Source organism: Equus asinus, chromosome 8 (genome assembly GCF_041296235.1).
Source record: "Equus asinus isolate D_3611 breed Donkey chromosome 8, EquAss-T2T_v2, whole genome shotgun sequence".
In the NCBI taxonomy this organism is placed as follows: Eukaryota; Metazoa; Chordata; class Mammalia; order Perissodactyla; family Equidae; genus Equus; species Equus asinus.
The window spans coordinates 76,243,222-76,261,902 of record NC_091797.1 but is presented as its reverse complement, the minus strand read 5'-3'; the positions used below and the strand labels follow the sequence as shown (position 1 = coordinate 76,261,902).

At 39.0% G+C, this 18,681-nt stretch overlaps 1 protein-coding gene across 17 annotated transcripts in view; it reads right to left on the bottom strand.

Annotated features, from left to right (window-relative positions):
• CLIP1 (CAP-Gly domain containing linker protein 1) overlaps positions 1-18,681 on the bottom strand; it is a 113,952-nt gene that overhangs the window by 41,650 nt on the left and 53,621 nt on the right. For 6 of the 17 annotated variants that reach the window (XM_070515945.1, XM_070515949.1, XM_070515948.1 and 3 more), the window contains 9 exons: positions 17,548-17,580; positions 14,403-14,507; positions 9,290-10,234; positions 6,836-6,952; positions 4,386-4,443; positions 3,793-3,876; positions 2,758-2,914; positions 1,196-1,361; positions 883-1,098 (listed from right to left, as the gene is read on the bottom strand). In XM_070515945.1, the coding sequence (XP_070372046.1) occupies positions 883-1,098; positions 1,196-1,361; positions 2,758-2,914; positions 3,793-3,876; positions 4,386-4,443; positions 6,836-6,952; positions 9,290-10,234; positions 14,403-14,507; positions 17,548-17,580 (1,881 nt within the window). The remainder of the gene's footprint in view (positions 1-882; positions 1,099-1,195; positions 1,362-2,757; positions 2,915-3,792; positions 3,877-4,385; positions 4,444-6,835; positions 6,953-9,289; positions 10,235-14,402; positions 14,508-17,547; positions 17,581-18,681) is intronic. The other 11 variants (XM_070515961.1, XM_070515957.1, XM_070515959.1 and 8 more) reach the window with 3 other exon arrangements.

Here is an 18,681-nt window from a genome sequence, read left to right as displayed (position 1 = left end):
ATGACTATGTCATGGTCCACTTAATTAACAAGTTTTAAATAGGCTTCGTTTCAAGTTCTATGTATGCTCTATTTTTTTCTACTGAACTCCTATACAAACATTTCTCTGACACATTAAAAACAGAAACAAGTATTTACTTTTCTTTGAGTAAGTTAAACAGTAGCAGGAAAAAGTTAAATAGCAGTATGAGAGTTGAATTTCATTAAGTTACCAGAGTCAAAAAATATACTGGGGCACAGATACAATCCTGACACCACAAAATGAAATTCAATACATCAAGTTCCATTGTATTTAATAACAGGATGTTTCCTCACAGCCCTCGAATCCAGCCTCCTTGTCAATAAGCTCATGGTGCCTTTCTGCGAACATATAAAAGCCCTCTCTAGAGTTCTCATTTCTAGTTTTTCCTGTAAGAGCTCTGTTCCTCCAACCAGCCTCCATTCCCTGCTTCACTTGGCCTCTGCCTCTTGCCTTTCTGCAATATGTCTCTCCTCACCCTAGTGCAAGGCAGCAGCAAGATGGCCAAGATTAGAGGACATGCTTTCTCACAACAAAGAGTCTACTACAAGCAGGCAGACAGAGCTCAGGCAACATAAGACTCTGTGACAGCTGGGGACAAGCAGCAGAGGGGGTGATGGCTACCCAGTACATTCAGGGGAAAGACCTGCAGCCATTACCATCCCTGAGAAGGCACAGCAGCTGGTAGGAAACACGTGAAGCCATGGGAAAGGTGATTTGCCACCCTGTCATGCACTCAGGTTAACATTTGTAAAGGCCAACTTCACTCATCCTATGTGCTGCTACTTTCTAAGCAACTTACAGCCTCGATGCAGAACTTGAGCAAACTGTAATGCAACAATATAATTCTCTCCCATAACCTACTTTGGCTTTGTCGGCTTGTTTCTTCAGTTCCACCATCTCCTGCAACAAGTCACTGTTCTCCTCCTTTGCAGCCTTCAGCCTCTCCTCTGTGTCCGACAGCATCTTCTGTAGGTTCTGCAGGACTTCCTCATGCTTTGCCTTTGTCTCAGAACTGGCTTCTTCATACCTGGCTTTTAGATCTTGACACTGGTTGTGGCTCATTTCCATCTTCTTTTCCTGCAGCCACCCCAAGTGAAGGAATAAGTCATCTAGCCACATAGGTCCTACCTTCACCTTCCCTGCCAGCAAAGAGTCCCATTTATTCTCTCCTTACCAGGTCTGACAACTTTCTCAGCAATTCTTTCTTTTCTTCCTCATGCTTTTTAGCTGCTTCTTGCTGGCTCTGTTCAGCTTTGAGAGTTGCTTCCCCAATACTCTTCTGCAGAATACTTGCATTTTCATTGGCCTTGGTAAGTTGTAGCTGTAATTCTTCTACGTTTCTGGAACAGGTTTCAAGACAAGGTGTTACATTTTTCAAAAACATGCTTTAAGTTCTAGAGCTCTACTTAAAAAGATACGTTAATAATAATTGTATTAATGATTATAAATGTTATGAGTAATTAATAACATCTGAAATAAGCAAAATGACCTTGACTTGCCCTGAAGAATAATTTTAACAATGTTGATAGCTATAAATACACTATTTAGAGTAACAACTATAATAACTGTGAAGGTTTATTATTTTATGTCAACAGATCAGCAAGGAAAAATGAGTGAAAAGTAAACACAGTAGAAGAAATGAGAATTTAGAAAGTTTCAAAATTTTAGCAGACTAGATTATCAAAAGCTCATTCTAGTGCCACTTGAGAACAGAAGATATGAAAAATGACTATAAATAATCTGAAGTTTTCACTTAAAGATAAACCATGTGGTCGAACAAAGATGTACAAAAAACGTGGACATCAACGTAGAAAACAGGCTGTCAAGTGAATCTGAGGACACAGGAAGGAAACTTGTATGGTACCTCTGGATTTTACACCCATAAAACACCTACAGAAATGGAACTTCTCGAAGGCACTGCACAATCACCTGTGTGGCGGCACCCGCCTCACAGCAAGTTTGACCAGAGTTGGCCAACCAAGGCCCAGCTGCTAATGCTGAATTGGGCATAGGTGTAAGCCTGGATGTGCACGTAACTTTGCCAAGTATTAACACTTTCAAAATCAAAAGTCTAACAGTCCTAAAATATCCTCTGAAAGTTTTTGCCTTGTAAAAAATATGTGATTTTTATAAGGCAACTTTTAAAAGAAAAAAATCAAAGCAACAAAACCTCAGAATAAAGACAAGAACAGAGATTAAGATAATAGAAGTTTTAGCCTGAGGAAGTACAAGGTCATGATTAGGAGCAGCAAGGGCTCTGGGACCAGACTACCTAGATCTGAAACTTCAGGCAAGTTACTTAGCCTTGTTAAGCCTCCATGTCTTTTTCTTCAAAATGGGAACAATCATACACTCACCTGATAGGATTATTATGAGAATTAGAAAATATACTCTATATAAAGCTGCTGGCATTGTCCGTGGCACAAGCAAGCCATGAATAAGTGTTACCTATCACTACATTGAAAAAGAATTAAAAATATTTTAACTGCTTGTAAAAGATGTTATTGCCATTGGTAAACTACTACCTTTTCTTTATAAGTCACCAAAAAGTCTACAGTATTGTACCACTTAGAAGGGTAAATAGTTGATTCAAAGACACACTGAGGTAATAGAGAAAGAGAGAGAGAAGGGAACTTTAAAACATAGCAATCCTGGAGAGTATGGCTCCTCTCCCATCTAAACCTTGCTTCAGAGCCCAACCTATGCAAGTACTCTTACGAACATATTCATACATACCTTTCTTTCAGACGTAATTCGTCATTCATTTTTGTCAGCTGAGAAGAATTATCTCCAGACATTTTCATGATTTCTGCAATGTCGTTTTCCAACTTTTCCTTCGCCTTTATCAACTGTTCTTCCTTTTCATCTCTCTCTCTAAATTTCGCCTCCATGTCTGAATATATATAGAAAAAAGAACAGCACTGTTGCGTCATAATCAACGAAAATTTATTGACTGCATCCTGTATGCCAAGTCTTTCTCTGGGAACACGTGCACAGAGCAATCCCTGCTCTCATGAAAATCATATAAAGAAAATAAATAGTATAACAGATAGTGCTAAGTGCTAAGAAGAAAAAAATACAAGCAGAGAAAGGAGCTAGGAAGGAGTTGTGAGGTTAAAATCTTAGATGGGGCCTCTCTGAGATGGTGATGTTTAAGTAAAGGTCGGAAGGAAGTGAAGGAAGAGGATTGCAGGCAGAGGAAAAGGCAAGTGCAAAGGCCCTGAGGCAAGAACATGCTTGACATGCAAGTGTCACAAAGGAGGCCAATGTGATTGGAGTAGAATGAACAAGGGGAAGAGTAGAATGAGATGAAATCAGAGCGGTAACAGGGCCAATGACGGTAAGGATCATAGCTTTCACTCTGAGTGAGATGGGAGCCGCTGGGGATCTTGAGCAGAGAAGTGACATGATCTGACGTGATGTTAAAAGGATCGCTCTGATTGCTGTGCTGAGGACAGACAAAGGGGGCAAGGGCGGAAGCAGGCAGACCAGGTGGCCACTGTTACAGTAGCTCAGATAAAGATGATAGTTGGCTTGGATGGAGGACAGCAGTGGGAGTGGTGCGATGTGGTGAATTCTGACTTGTTTGAAAACCCCTGAGAGGATTTGCTGTAGGTTATAGATCTCAAGTATTTTATCACATTATGGCAGAATAATGAGTGAAGAAATAACGCCTGAATAGTAGATATGTTATTGTAACATATTACGATCATCTCAAATCCTAGGAAGCCTACTATATCTAACGTAAGGCAACTAGAGACGTCTTCTTACCTGTTAAATTTTCTCTCAACTTCTCCAATTCAGAAGACAGCGCATTAAACTGTTCCTCTTTTTGGCGTAATTTATTTACAGTTTCTATTTAGGATAAAGGTGAAAGTTTAATATATTTCATATTTCATAAGCCATCGAGAGCTTGGCTGTCTTACAACCAAATCAAATCATATGCTTGAGATATGAGATTAAAGGAATACTAAAAAGTCCCATTACAAATCAAACCACTGTGTAATGAACCTAAAGAAATAAGCATGCATCTCTATTTTGCCTCCTCAAATCTGTGGACAAGGCAGGTACCAGGCATCCCTTTTTCAGTCATCTCTTTCCTCTTTCCAATTAAAATTCAGTAAAGCTATCAATGACTAAAGCTTAAGTAAGATAATGCTTTTCCCAAGTATACTTACATTTTAATATGGAACAAGCTTTAAGTGAAAAGAAGACAGAGGCAATGAAATCCAGTATTACTGTACACTGCGGGAGCTTCCAGGATAGTGAAATTAGTCTACAGGCAGCATCTATTCTGTATACTCCTGAGGCCAGCTCCAGTCTGAGAACATGACATTCTCTGCCCATACTTTGGTTAGACATACCTTGCATACTTCTCTGAACAGAGACCGCCTCCTCTGAAGCATCAGCAAACTTTTCTTTCTAAAGGAAAAGAATTGCATATTCAGATTAGCAAAATTTCAAATTATAAAAAGTTTCTATCAGTTATAACTACAACACTATCTACTTTTTGTTACTGGTTTTGTTTCATTAAAACTAATGTATACTTAAAACATGTAGGCATCGATTACTACCATATGTATACTATGTATGTGTATGCATGAGTAAAGGAGGTTTGCATGGGTGTGTGTACATGCCTGGGTATGCACGTATACCTGTACACATGTGTGAATGTGCATACTTCTGGAGGTATATGCATGTGTGTGTATACATATGGTGCATGCTTTTTCTTCATGGTGCTAACCTCAAGTAGCATACCTTCTCTTCAGAAATCTGTCTAAGACCGTGATCTGAGTTCTGAAATGTTTTATATCTGAGAGTAATTGTAACCTATTATCTTGAAACTAAAGCTGTGTTAACGACTTCTTAAACTGAAAGGTCCATCACTTACCCACTGTCTTTTCTAAACCTGACAGTAGGCAAGATAAAACCACTCTCCTGGTTTTCCTGAGACGAATTTTGAACTAGATACACCAAGAGAATTTTTAAATGAGTATTTCTAACTAACTAGGATTATTAAAAAATGTGCAGACAAGCCACAAGTCCATCAAAGCCCACAGGTTGTCCACCTGTGTTATTCTCAAAGCCAGACTTAAGGTGGCAAGTTGTCTCTTCAGAGTATATAGAGAAATACTCTAACTTGAAAAGAAAGTAAAGTATCCTAAAAGTTTGGGGAGGAGGGCAGAGAAATGACGTGAAACTCAAAACACATTTTCTTAAAGGACATCATATTAGAACACGGTAATTTCCAGAAGTTTTTCTCAAAATGTAGGTGAAATACTATATACCAGAACTGTCCGACAGAACTCTCTACAATGACGGAAATGTTCTATACTGCACTGTTCAGTATGACAGCCAATAGTCACACGTGGCTATTAAACACTTAAATGCAGCTAGTACAACTGAGGAACTGAATTTTAAGTTTTATTTAATTTTAATTCATTTAAATTTATATAGCCATATGTGAACAGTAGCTACCATAATGAACAGTGCAGCTACATATTTAACATTTTAAAAAGTAGAAATTTGTAATATTGGCATTTAAATAAGAAAAAAAATCAGGGGCCGGCCCCGTGGCCAAGTGGTTTAGTTCACGTGCTCCGCTTCAGTGGCCCAGGGTTTCACTGGTTCGGATCCTCGGCACCAACATGGCACCACTCACCAGGCCATGCTGAGGTGGCATCCCACATGCCACAACTAGAAGGACCCACAACTAAAAATATACAACTATGTACCAGGGGGCTTTAGGGAGAAAAAGGAAAAATAAAATCTTTAAAAAAAAAATCAAACACTTTTATTCACCACTGGTATTCGCACAGAAGTGTAACAAGTGTAACAAGTGGAATAGGAAGATATATAGAGGATCTAAAACAACTGACCCTTCATAACCAACTTCCCCTTATCTAGTTTCTCCATAAGCCTACAACTTTCCTTTCCCAGGACACGTGGAATACCCACTGATCATGGCACTGATCATGACTGTCAGCCTTCTTTAAACTCCAGTTTTTTGGGGGTTTTGGGGGTGAGGAAGATTGACCCTGAGCTAACATCTCTGCCCATCTTCCTCTACTTTGTATGTGGGACGCCACCACAGCGTGGCTTGATGAGCAATGTGTAGGTCCATGCCTAGGATCTGAACCCGTGAACCCCGGGCCACCAAAGCGGAGCGTGTGAACTTAACCACTACGCCACCAGGCTGGCCCCCCTAAGCTCAAGTTTTTCATGCAAGAGGCAAGGTAGAAGGGAGAACGGTTGAGAAAAGATAAGAAAAAAATGTCTTACAACTTGGGATGAAGAGAAGAGGACATATATGAAAAGTAATCTGAGGTGGAATAAACTGAGTTGTAAGAGAGAATTCTTCAAATTAGCTGAATTAGACAGCACCCTGACTTGCCAAGAGAGGGTGCCGACAGTCCAGGACAGCTTGCTGCTCCACACAGTCCACAGCACGCAGGAGAAGGTGCACGGCCATACTACAAATGAAGCCTAACTGTGCTGGATGTACAACTTGGAAGGTCCTTGTGTTCAGTAAAACTAAGTCAGTCAATAACATGCCAAAGTAAAGCTTTACCAGAGAAAAAGGAGAGATTAAAAAAAAAAAAGTAACACCTACCTTTATTGCTAGTTTGGGTTTGAACCGATTCCCCTCAAGGTATTTATCAGCCAATGACTAATACACTCAATTTAAACCAACACTTTGAAGGAGAAAAGAAATAGGTGTAACACTTCTTTCTTTAGGGAGATTTTTGTTTTTAAACAGGAACAATTCAAATGGCCAGAAACTCTGAGATTCAGATCCCCAACAGGTACTTACCAAAATCTGAAGTTCTTTTTCCAAAGCCTCTTTCACTTGACTGACTTCACTCAAGTTTTCCTGGAGGTTATTGAGCATTAGCTCTTTCCCCTGCAGCTCTCTGGTAACACTACTAGCCTACCATTCATAGTGATATGGTATAGAAGCAAATGAATCAAAGGAAACAAAAAAGAATGAGAAAGAAAAAATAAGGCAAACATAAAAAATTTATGAGAAACAAACACAACCAAATAAAACTGAAAGAAATAAAAGTATGGATGGGTAAAAAGTCCTTTTTGGTTTGGGTGGGTTCTTTTTGGTTTTGTTTTGTTTTGTTTTTTTCTGAAGAAGATTAACCCTGAGCTAACATCTGTTGTCAATCTTGTGTTTTTTTGCTTGAGGAAGATTAGCCCTGAGCTAACATCTGTGCCAGTCTTCTTCCACCTTACATGTGGGTTGCCACCACAGCATGGCCAACCAGTGGTGTAGGCTCACAGCCGAGACCCAACCCCAGGCCGCCAAAGCAGGGCATGCCAAACTTAACCAATACACCATAGGGCTGACCTCAGTTTGTTTGTTTTTTTTAACTCTAAGAAGCCAATGACTTCTCACACAATCAGTTCTAGATATGATTGCCTAATAGCTAATTTTAAATATTCAAAATAGAGTATTTTTTTATACCTAAATTTGGGATATCAGTATGATCCAAAGCAGAAAGTGCAGGTGCTTACTTTCTGAATGAGTTAGTTGAGCATCTTCATTTTCTGGACTTTACAAACCTTAAGATGGGAATGGTGGGTACATGTCTGCATTATTTTATATGCTTATACATTTATATGCTTAAAGTATTTTAACATTTAAAATAAAAATAAAACTTTAAAAATGCACTAAACAACAGTCATCAGAAACAGGCTTTCATTAAATTGACGTAAAAAAAGTGGAGCAACCAGTGGCTACATATTTTCTACTAATTAATTTTTGTGTTTTGATTGGTATTTTGAAACCAACTGAGGAGATTTGAGAAAAATTTCCTGTAATCAGTTTGTCTTCTTCAACTGAGTCTACCTAGCCATTTTTTGCTGTTTGTCTGCCCTCACCTCTCCCCGTTTAACCATCATAACCCTTCCTTCTTTGCCAATAGAGTAGCTTTTCCTGCAAAAAGTTCAGAACATTTAGCATTAATACCAGCACCCAACTAGTGGCAGGAGGACTGGGAAAGAGTATTCATTCCTCAAACGATCCTTAAAAATGAAGATGATGGGCCAGCCCCAGTGGCCTAGTGGTTAAGTTTGGCGTACTCTGCTTTGGCGGCCTGGGCTCAATTCCCAGATGTGGATCTATACCACTCACCTGTCAGTGGCCATGCTGTGGCAGCACCTCACCTATAAAAAGAAGAAGACTGGTGGGGCCAGCCCGGTGGTGCAGTGGTTAAGTTCACATGTTCCGCCTCAGCAGCCCAGGGTTCACCTGTTCGGATCCTGGGTGTAGACCTACGCACCGCTTATCAAGCCATGCTGTGGCAGGCATCCCACATATAAAGCAGAGGAAGATGGGCAAGGATGTTAGCTCAGGGCCAGTCTTCCTCAGCAAAAAGAGGAGGATTGGTGGCAGATGTTAGCTCAGGGCTAACATTCCTCAAAAAAAAAAAGAAAAATAGAGAAGGATTGGCACAAATGTTAGCTTAGCGCCAACCTTCTTCAGCAAAAAAAAAGATGACGAATGGCAACAGATGTTAGCTTAGGGCCAATCATCCTCAGCAAAAACACCACAGAAGATGATATTTAACAAGGCTAGTTAGTAAGAAATGTAGCTGGCAAATGTTTCATATAATTTCCTTGATCAAAAGCATACTGTCCAGTCTTTCCTCAAAAAAGGAATAAATCCTATTTTCATTGTGACATAGAAAAAACTCCAATGAGACATTAGTGGCACTGCAAAGGGCTCTAGGCTGTTAACCTCAATTTTGCTGTGAATGTTATTTATCATAGCATGTAAGTTTATAAAAGTCAAGTGGCACTCAGAGTTCACATTCTGTTTTTATATATAACCTTTGGACAAGACAATAATGTTGGTGGGAAAGGAGGAGATGATCTTATAAGTATACTCTATCTTATTCATTCAATTCATTTACCTTAACACCATCATTTTAGGGAGTTCTCTATTTTAGAAGGAGATTATAGACTGGAACCAAGCTTGAACAGAGATCACACAGCATGGCCCAGAGGTAAAGTACCCAGATAATAAGAAACCAAAATAAGTTCACTTAGTTGAGCTATTATTCTCTCTAATCTCCTCAGATGAAATCATATTCAAAACACTCAGAATATACTCAACTGAGAAATTTGTTAGCACCAAGCAATCTGTTTTAATTAAATCAGGAATTTGGAGGATGAATTACCTCAACTCAAAAATAACATACAATGCAAAATATGGATAACAAATAGAAAATAAAATGATGGAGATGTCAATACAAACCTTGTCACTTTCAGCACTCTTTTCAATCTCTAAAGTTTTAATCTGGTTCTCAGCTGCCTCAAGCTGCTGTCTAAGTGTCTCAGTTTCCGATTTACCTTCGGAACTGGCTTTCCGAAGCGCATCAAGATCCACGAGCTTTTCCTCGGCAGCCTTGAGCTGTGACGTAACATTATCAAGAACCCTGGCTTGCTCCCTGCATTTGGCTTGGAGCGCCTCCAGCTCCTTTACCTTTATTTCAGCTTCCTGTAACTTGTTCAAGGTGTCTTCCATTTCTACTAGATGTTGGTCTTCTGCTTTGTCCAGTTTCAATTTGACGGCTTCCAGACTGTTCTCTTTCTCTTTAATGACTTTCATCAGTTTAGCCCTGAGGGCTTCTAACTCTTTAGCGTGAGCAGACCGTTCAGAGTCTTGTTTATTCTGCAAATTTTCTATTTCGTGCTGGTAATCTAGTCTCATTTTCTCTATTTGCGTTTTTAACTCAGCAAATTCTGCTGTCTCCGTTCCAACCCCCTTGCTGAAGGACACCTTCAGCTCCTCCATCGCCTGCTGGTGGGACGCAATGGCAGTCTCCAGCTTGGACTTCCACAGAGCTATCACGTCCGAGTTCTCCTTGTTGGCATGATCAAGCTTGCTTTTCAACGACTCATTCTCTTTGGAAAGTTTCTCTGTGCTGACCTGAAGAGCCTTTATCTCCTTCTGATGCGTTTCTTCCTGGGCTCCAAAATGCTCCTTCAGAGAAGTGATTTCTCTCTGGTGGTCAGTATGGGTAGCTTCTAACTTTTCTTGCAAAGAGCTTATCTCTTGCAAAAGGGAGAGTGACATATCAACATCCCCAGCAGGCTTACTGGACTCTAGCCTTCTGCGCAGCTCAGTTACTTCCTGTACTCTCAATGCTAGGTCTTTTTCTAGTTCCATTATACGGGACTTTTCTGACACTGTAGCCACCTATTAACAGCAGTCCAAAGAAAAAGAGATCATTTAAATAACAAATCGCTGACAATTTTCTTTAACTTTGAAGGTCTTTAATGACTACCCCATCTAGGCAGCCAGTCCAGCTATTACAAGCGCCTACATGTTAATCTACCTCTAACTGAGATAATGGCTTATGCCCAATTCTGGGAGCCCCAATTTCAAATTATAATCTTTGGCAAACTTCCACTATTTTGAGATGTTAAAGGAATCTAAAATTGATCTGGAGTTTAACTCACTCCAAAAACATTTCTTTTTCCACTAAAGAAACTTAAATCAGGGAAGTACTCATTAACTCATAATAAGTTAACAGAAACAGTAACTTTCAAAGTTCTCAGCTATAGCTGAGAGATAAGAAAGAATCTTTCCTATTTTGCCTGTTCTATCTACCCCACTTCACCCAGGATGGATAAATGCTTATCGATCTGATGGAGGTGATTTTACAGACTGTGCTGTCCAGTATAGTAGCCATTAGCCACATACGGCTACTGAGCACTTGTAATGTGGCTCATCTGAAGTGACGTGTACTGTAAGTATAAAATATACACCAGATTTTGAAGACGAAAGAAAGAACATAAAATATCTTAATAATTTTTATATTGATTACATAATGAAATGACAATATTTTGAACACACTGATTTAAATATAATACATTATTAATTTCATCTGTTTCTTTTAAATTTAAAAGGAAATATTTTTTTCCTGAGGAAAATTAGCCCTGAGCTAACATCTGTGCCAATATTCCTCCATTTCATATGTGGGTCGCCACCTCAGCATGGCTGACAAGTGGTACAGGTCTGCACCCAGGATCCGAACCCATGAACCCGGGCCACCAAAGTGGAGTATGCCAAACCTTACCACTACACCATGGGGCTGGACCCTCATCTGTTTCTTTTTAACTATTAAAAAAGTATGTTAATATGAGTACCAGAAAATTTTCAATTATATACAAATGTGGCTCATATTATACTTCTATTGGATAGCACTAGTATGAAAGGTATAAAATTACCTATCAAATGTTTCAATGAAAAACACACCAACTGTAGAATAAAACCCTCAACTGGATAATAATTAATTCACTAACCTTTTCTAACATGAAAAAATAAGAATGATTACTTACCTGCCATTACATATAAGAATCTTACATGGAGTCTCCCTTTTAGGTTTTATGATTCTATCAGCATTCTGATATACACATCTTGTTCCCCTAACCCAGTGGTTCTCAGACTTTAGTGAACACAGGAATCACCGGGGATGGATGTCTAAAATGCAGGTTCCCAATTACTCCCACATATTTGGATTCTATTTGCGCTCTGGAATACTACCCAGGAATCTGCTTTTTTACATAAATACCCCAGCACAAGGAAAAGCACTTTCTTAACCTGTGTCCTTTTATTCTTAGGAAATTGTTTCCTTCTGCTACCTATTAGGCAGTTAGGTTAGTACATAAAACATAGGAAATGGTAGCTTCAGGCATAAAAATTAATTATTTGACTAACCTGGGAAATAGAAGGTAACATGAATGATTTGAAAACACCAGTGAGTCCCAAATTCCAAGGATCACAACTCCTCTAAACTGAAGACTCCTCTCCCACACTGCCTTTATTGGGACAGAAAGTAACGGATGTGTGTTTCCTTCATTTCCTCGGCCCACCTCAGGCTGTGATACGGATAAAGACTAAATTGTCCACAAGAGAAGAGATAAAGAAAGCACTTGGTTCTCCAGCATGGCATAATCAAGTCAGTGAACAGTTCAGAACCAACTATAACTGTTGTATTTCAGAGTTACAGGTGCTTCAGGTTACGGAAGTTAATTCATTTACATACTTTTCCTAGGGACTGAGGGAGTCCAAGAGTTTGTTACCAAAAAATAAGGTACAGGGGCCGGCCCAGTGGTGTAGCGGTTAAATTTAGCACTCCACTTTGGCAGCCCAGGGGTTTGCTGGTTTGGATCCCAGGCACAGACCTATGCATTGCTTATCGAGCCATGCTGTGGCAGATGTCCCCCATACAAAAAAAATAGAGGAGGATGGGCACAGATGTTAGCTCAGGGCCAATCTTAAAAAGAGGATTGGCAGTGTATGCTAGCTCAGGGCTAATCTTCCTCAAAAAAAAAATAATAATAAGGTACAAAACATTAACAAACCCTATTGCTACCAGGTCTATAACATAAGTAAATTAAATCCAATAGGGTAATAATTCTTAGTCACAACAGTCAAATTGAGAAAATGCCAAGCAAAAAATAAGTGAAAATAATAAACAGTGTGATTATACTTTACATAGCATTTTCACAGCACTTCTATTTTTTATTTTATTTCTCAAAGTCTGTGCTTAGATGAAACTTTCTATGTGTCTGCCTCTCCCAGCAGTTTGAGGCCATAAAATTCAGGTATCATTTCTTATTCTTGCTCATATCTCTACAGCACCAAGCACACTGTTTATAAACCGGACTTACTGGCTTAGAGAAATTCTAAAGTGCTTCCTAAAAAGGAATGTAGGTGATAGGAAACTTATATGGGTCACTAGTTAGTTTCACACTTGGCAAACCAAGAGTGAGGCTCAACAGAAGACACAGCTTGTTATTGAAAGATAACAGCTTGAATCTGAAATACTGGAATAAACCATGTTGTGAATGGATACCTTCTTATCCATAGCAAAAATAAATAAATAAATAAAAATTAAAAAAGCATCCAAGTTGTTTGCTAACAAAGCTGTATAGGAGAGGAGTTCAGAAGTAAAAAAAATATCCTTACCTCAACAGCCAATCACACTAAAGGAGCTCAATCTTATTATTAGTCCCTTATATTTCCCAGATCAAGTCTGGCTCTCAGGTAACAAAGAAACAGCACCAAACTACGAGGTTTTTTCCTTACCAAATACACAGGAGATATCTTTAGCTTTGAGGCCAAGTGAGAACATTTTCTTTCTTCTTAAAAAATAAAAACTTATGATTTAGAGAAGAAAAATTATCTAGATTTTTAGATCAATGATTTCTCAAGAGAAATTACTAGAAATACTAATAATTCAAAAGAAAAAATCAAGATATCAAATTTGATCACAGTAATTTTTGAAATTTTAAAGTTAAAGATCTGGTCAATTTAGCCATTGATAGTCAAATTCATGATTTAAAAGGTATATACGCATATATGTTTCCTTATGTGTAAACGACTCAGATTGTTTCTTAAATCTTTCAGCACAAAACTGCTTCCAAAATAGATGCCATCCTGTGGTGGTTAACGGCACAGACTCCAGGGCCAAATGGCCTAGACACAAATCCTGGCTCCACTATTACTATTAGCTGTGTGACCCTGGGCAAATTATTTAACCTCTTTGTGCCTCAGGGTCCTCACCTGTAAAATGGGGACAATACTACCACCTCCCTCCTGCCGGGTGAGACTGAGTAAGTTAGTACTTGTCAAGTGCTTACAACAGTGCCTGGCAGGGCGCAAGCACTATATAGGTGCTTTCATATATAAATAAGTGAAAACATGACTATGCAGTGGCTCTGAGGGCCAAACACAGTGAGCTGGAGCTTGTGAGAAGCCATTCTGTTCCCAACATACTTTTCCCTCCTGACCACCAAGATTTTAACCTAGTGGGTGACAGAAAGGAGGGAAATGCCAAGAGCGATCAGGTATCAAGAAAAAAAAGATACCTAGGGTGAAAGTCCTTAACTCTCATTAAAAAGAGCCAATGTTTCAATTCCTTCCCCCAAGAGGCCAGGGAAGAAGGCAGGAAAACGACAATAATAAAAAATTATTTAGAAAACCCAGTAACTAGGAATATGAGAACAAGAGGACAATTGACTGCTTGTGGCAAATGGAGAAAGATATTTCAAAATGGATTAATACAAAGACTCTCAAATGCAGTTGTGGATGTCCGTGCAGTCTATATGGTTATAAAGTTTCTGATCTTGACTTTGGCTGAGTTCACCAAAGGAATAAATCTTTACCTTTGACAAGAGTTGATATAAAACACCTGTGCCTACTCATCAGTGTAAGCTCATGAACACCTGAACAGTACTAAGACCTAACTCAGGTTGAACCACTGGGTCAAGGCTTAGGCCAAGTGCACAGCATGTCACCGGTGGTGTCCACCACTCACATACAAGGGTCTGCTTCATGAAATAGTGAAAACCATTACCCTAGTGTCTTCTAACTCCCTCTGGAGTTTGTCAGCTTTGGTCTTTTCAAAGAGCAGGCTCTGTTCAAGCTCCTTAATGCGGGCATGCTCCAGTTTGGTCTGCGTCTGTTAGTAAAAAGGAAGAGGAAAAGACACAACAGTGCCACCATGACATGCCAGCACAAGAGGAGAGAGAGCGGCATGCAGGCTGAGCCACCAGTACCTTCTGCCAAAGGATGAACAAAAAGGGTAATGGAGAAGGGAAGAGGATGGAACTGAGATGAGGAGGTTGGGGGTGAGGATGAATACTACAGAAGGATGAGGTGGGCAGAGACATGAGCCAGTCTGATGAGAATGAAAAAATGAAAAACATATGAGGCAAGATGTAAAGTGTCAGGTGCATGCAGCCAAATATAAGTATATTGATAAGTGGAGTTTATCGGCACAAATTAGAATAGTTAATATTACTCTAAACTATTATTTTCCCTCCTCCCGACAACAGCTATTTCACATTAATGTGTATGTAACTGACTCAGTGACTTTAAAAAGGAGATTGACCCTCAAAATGATCATCACTATCATCTAAATATGGAAAAGATAACCTCGTAAATCTTGTAAGTGCTCAATGAATTGCACTTTGGCACACAATTTGATGTGAAAATGGTCAAGCATTAAACCTAATGAAGGGAATCTAGAAATGAGAGCTAAGGAAATCACACCAGTGGCCTTTGCTGAGATAAGCAAGAAGAAACTGAGATTCTTGGCAACATTCTCACATCTGACAGGCGAGGAGACCCTAAAGCTCTAATTTCCTTCCAATAGTGGATTTTCCAAAGACTATTTGTCACCAGAAAAAAAAAAAAGAGGGGGAATCAAATTTACAAAGAGAAAATTCAGTAATAATGATGCTCCACAGCCTCCATCTCTGAGACTTAGAGCAGGATAAAAGTTCATCTAGAACTGGTGAGGGCTCATCATTATCTTGATCCTGAGATGAAGTAGGTCTTATCAGCCCAGAGGTAAGAAATAGTGACTCGACACAAAGACATGAGTTTGAACTCTATGCAAAAATTGCGGGTAGGATCCTAAAGTGAGATTCCCCATCAACACTTACTCAGATGTAACCTGATGGAGAACGCAGAAAGCAATCTCTAACAGGTTTAAGTGCAGCAAAATCTTCATCAATTTGAAAGTCTAGATATCAGTCTGAATGTACTTCTTTCCCCACTCACCTCTCCTACCCAAGGGGCTATCAGCATAATCAACTGAAAAACCTACTGACAGAGCTCCTCGCAGCAGTTCTAGATATTTGTATTAATTTAAATATTTTATGGTTCTAACTGGTCAAATCTCTTAGTCTGAACAATTATGGGCAATGAGAAAATGACAATAAACTCTAATAAAGTCATGCAGAGTTTAAGTAGAAGGTGGAATGTTTTACATTATAAACATCTTTACTCACTCCAGTGGTACCCTGGGGATTTCAATGCAGTCAAGAGGTCACTTTGCTTGCGAACCAGGTATAAACCATTATGGAATATTTAAAAGGTGAACAAAAAATTTTTTAAAAATTCTCACCTGCTTCAGCTCTTTACACTCAACAAAAATAATGAAATAAAATTCAAAACCGAATTGTCTGGATAGTCCCCTTGGTCCCTATGTGCCTTAGACAGAAGTTGTTCAACTTCCCTGCTTTTACAAGAATCTAATCCAGATCTACATAATTGGGGTCACAGCCTCAAAAACTGAAGTCCAAAACTAACAGGAAAAAGCAAAGGCAACAGAACCTTTCTTCACCTCTTGACACTGAGTTCAGTGTCCTCTGAATGAAAGGTCACTACTTTTAGATAAAAAGCAAATACCCATTGAACGTGATCTTCTCCCTATTCCGAGATCTTCCAGATGCCTGCAGCGACACCTCATTCTGGTGGTATGCATACAGATGATCTGGGACCCCACAGAGTAAGCAATTGATAATGAGCCAGGGAACAGTGACCCACTTCCATGCCACAGTATAGACTAAAAATGTTACATGGAACGGACAACTCTCCTTCTACATTATTCCTTTCTTAAATAAGGCAGAGCATCCCAAGAGGAAAGTCCTGGGACAGGGCACTGAGAGGAAAAGCAAAGGCTCTGGAGAAGCACACGAGAGAGGTGAAGGTGGAGGGAGACCCCATGCAGACTGACACCGGAAGCAGCGGAGCCTGTGTGGGAAGGAGAGAGGAGACCCAGAGCACTGAAGTAGCTTCACAAAAAGGAAACCTTCAGAACGGAGACTTGTAAAACTTGTCTTGAGTTGGCTAGTTTAGCTGCCAGGAGGTGGTAAGAAGAAAAGTTCTCTGTTTAAATTTTGTTCTCTTGTGATGGTAAGTCAAAGTAAGATTTTTTAGGGCCTTTCAATTGGCATCCCTGCTGGCAGGGTGCACGGAGAAGACAGGCTCTCGAGGCCACTTTGGTAAGATCTGAATTGGGTGTTTGGTTGTAATCAGAGGGAAGGAAGAAAGAAAAACACCCACCTGCCCAGGAGCACTGCTGCTAGAAAAATATCACTTCAATAATAATAAATTTAAAACAGAGCCGTCACTGAAGAATGCTTGCCTCTAGGCTCACAAAGTAAGGAAAATACTGCAGCAACAATGGAAGTTTGAATTTCTTGTCAGCTGCACTGGCAGGCATCAGCCAGCAGGGGGAGCGCACACAAAAGGCAATCAGTCTGGGACTCTCAAACCCCTTTCACTCTCGCAGGAATAAAATTAGAAACTTTCCCCCAGAATTTCTGTAATTCCTTCATCTAATATGTTTTACGCTTGTCAGCTATCGTCTCTTTTGGAATAATTCTCTTAAAATCAAAAGATATTATGAATTAAGTAAAGGCAGTCAGGCCCCCAGATAAAATTCTTTTTTTTCTTTTATGGCAAAATTTTTTATAAAGCAAACATTTGTCTATGTGTTAAACAAATGGATTTATAGAGCTCAGTCATTACATACAATTTCTTCAGGATACAAATGTAACTGCTTTGAAAGCCACATGCACAGCAATATTAAGGTCGAAGTCTCAAGGTCAGATTATGCAGTTAGTGTTTGAGTATATCAATAAGCATTTTAATCTGTAATCAATCTGTGTTAACAAGGGAAATATCCACACAGTTAAGTGCCCTCTTACATTCTCAGGATCTTCAGATATCTGGCTCTTTTGCTATCAGTAAAAAAATAAAAAAATTAAGCAACAACAAAAGAGATATTTAAAGTTTCAATATGTGTTAGGGTTTCAAAATAACTTTGATTAATTTCAAGTAAGTTTACCAGACAGATTATACTAGCCTAGCTCCGCGGTAAATAATTTAACCTGCCCTCCCCAAAACACCATAGGCTGTATTTCATACGAACCAGATGATGGTATGAAACTTTGAAGTGTTTTTAAATGGATGAGAACAACATAAAAGTCAACTAAAGGAATGTGACTATATATGAAATGAATGAAGAGGATATCTATTAAATTATTAATAATCCATTAAATTCCGGGCCTTATAAAACTAGAACTTCAGAAAATGTTTCCCTTATTATTTTTTGTTGACTGTAAAGATATATTTATTTGCAAAGAAATCAAGAGTTTCTATTTGGAAGGGTCCCTGAAATTTAAGAATGGTGTGGGCAGTCAATAGCCTCTAAGATTGTAACAGTAGTGAAAAAGTATGTTCTGAGAACTTCACAGACAAATGCAATTTTCACTAAAATATTACAGATTAAAGAACCAAAAATCAGCAAAATTTGGAAAAGTTAATAATTTACATGTCATATATCTAGCAGTGTCTTAAAAAGCATCAAAACCATTTAATCCTGGTGTTTAATTCAAAAACTAATATGAATAACTGTTAAAAAATGAGAACCTGATGCTAAAGGAAAACTTCTATGAATTTAAAACATGCTGTGGAAGTAGAAGTTGTTGAAATACAAACTGCTCCTGATTTTTGCTCTGATGATTACTTGGAGAAAACCGACTACTAGAACATATATTCACTCCTTTTATAGGGTTACGAAGAATTCTTCCAGCTCAACTGAAAAGCAAAGCTGAGGTAAAGCAAAAAGCTTTGTTTTGGACTATTACAATGAAACAAAAAATGCTCTTTAAAATGCCATTTCTGGTCATCAAAGAAACACAGTCTCACTTAGGACACACTGCCAGATTTATGACTTAAGATTAACTCCAATTTACGGTTTGGAATTTTGAAGCACGAGAAAAGAGTGAAACTTTTACTCGGCCACAGGAGTTGGACAGCACAGCCACAGGCTCAAGGAT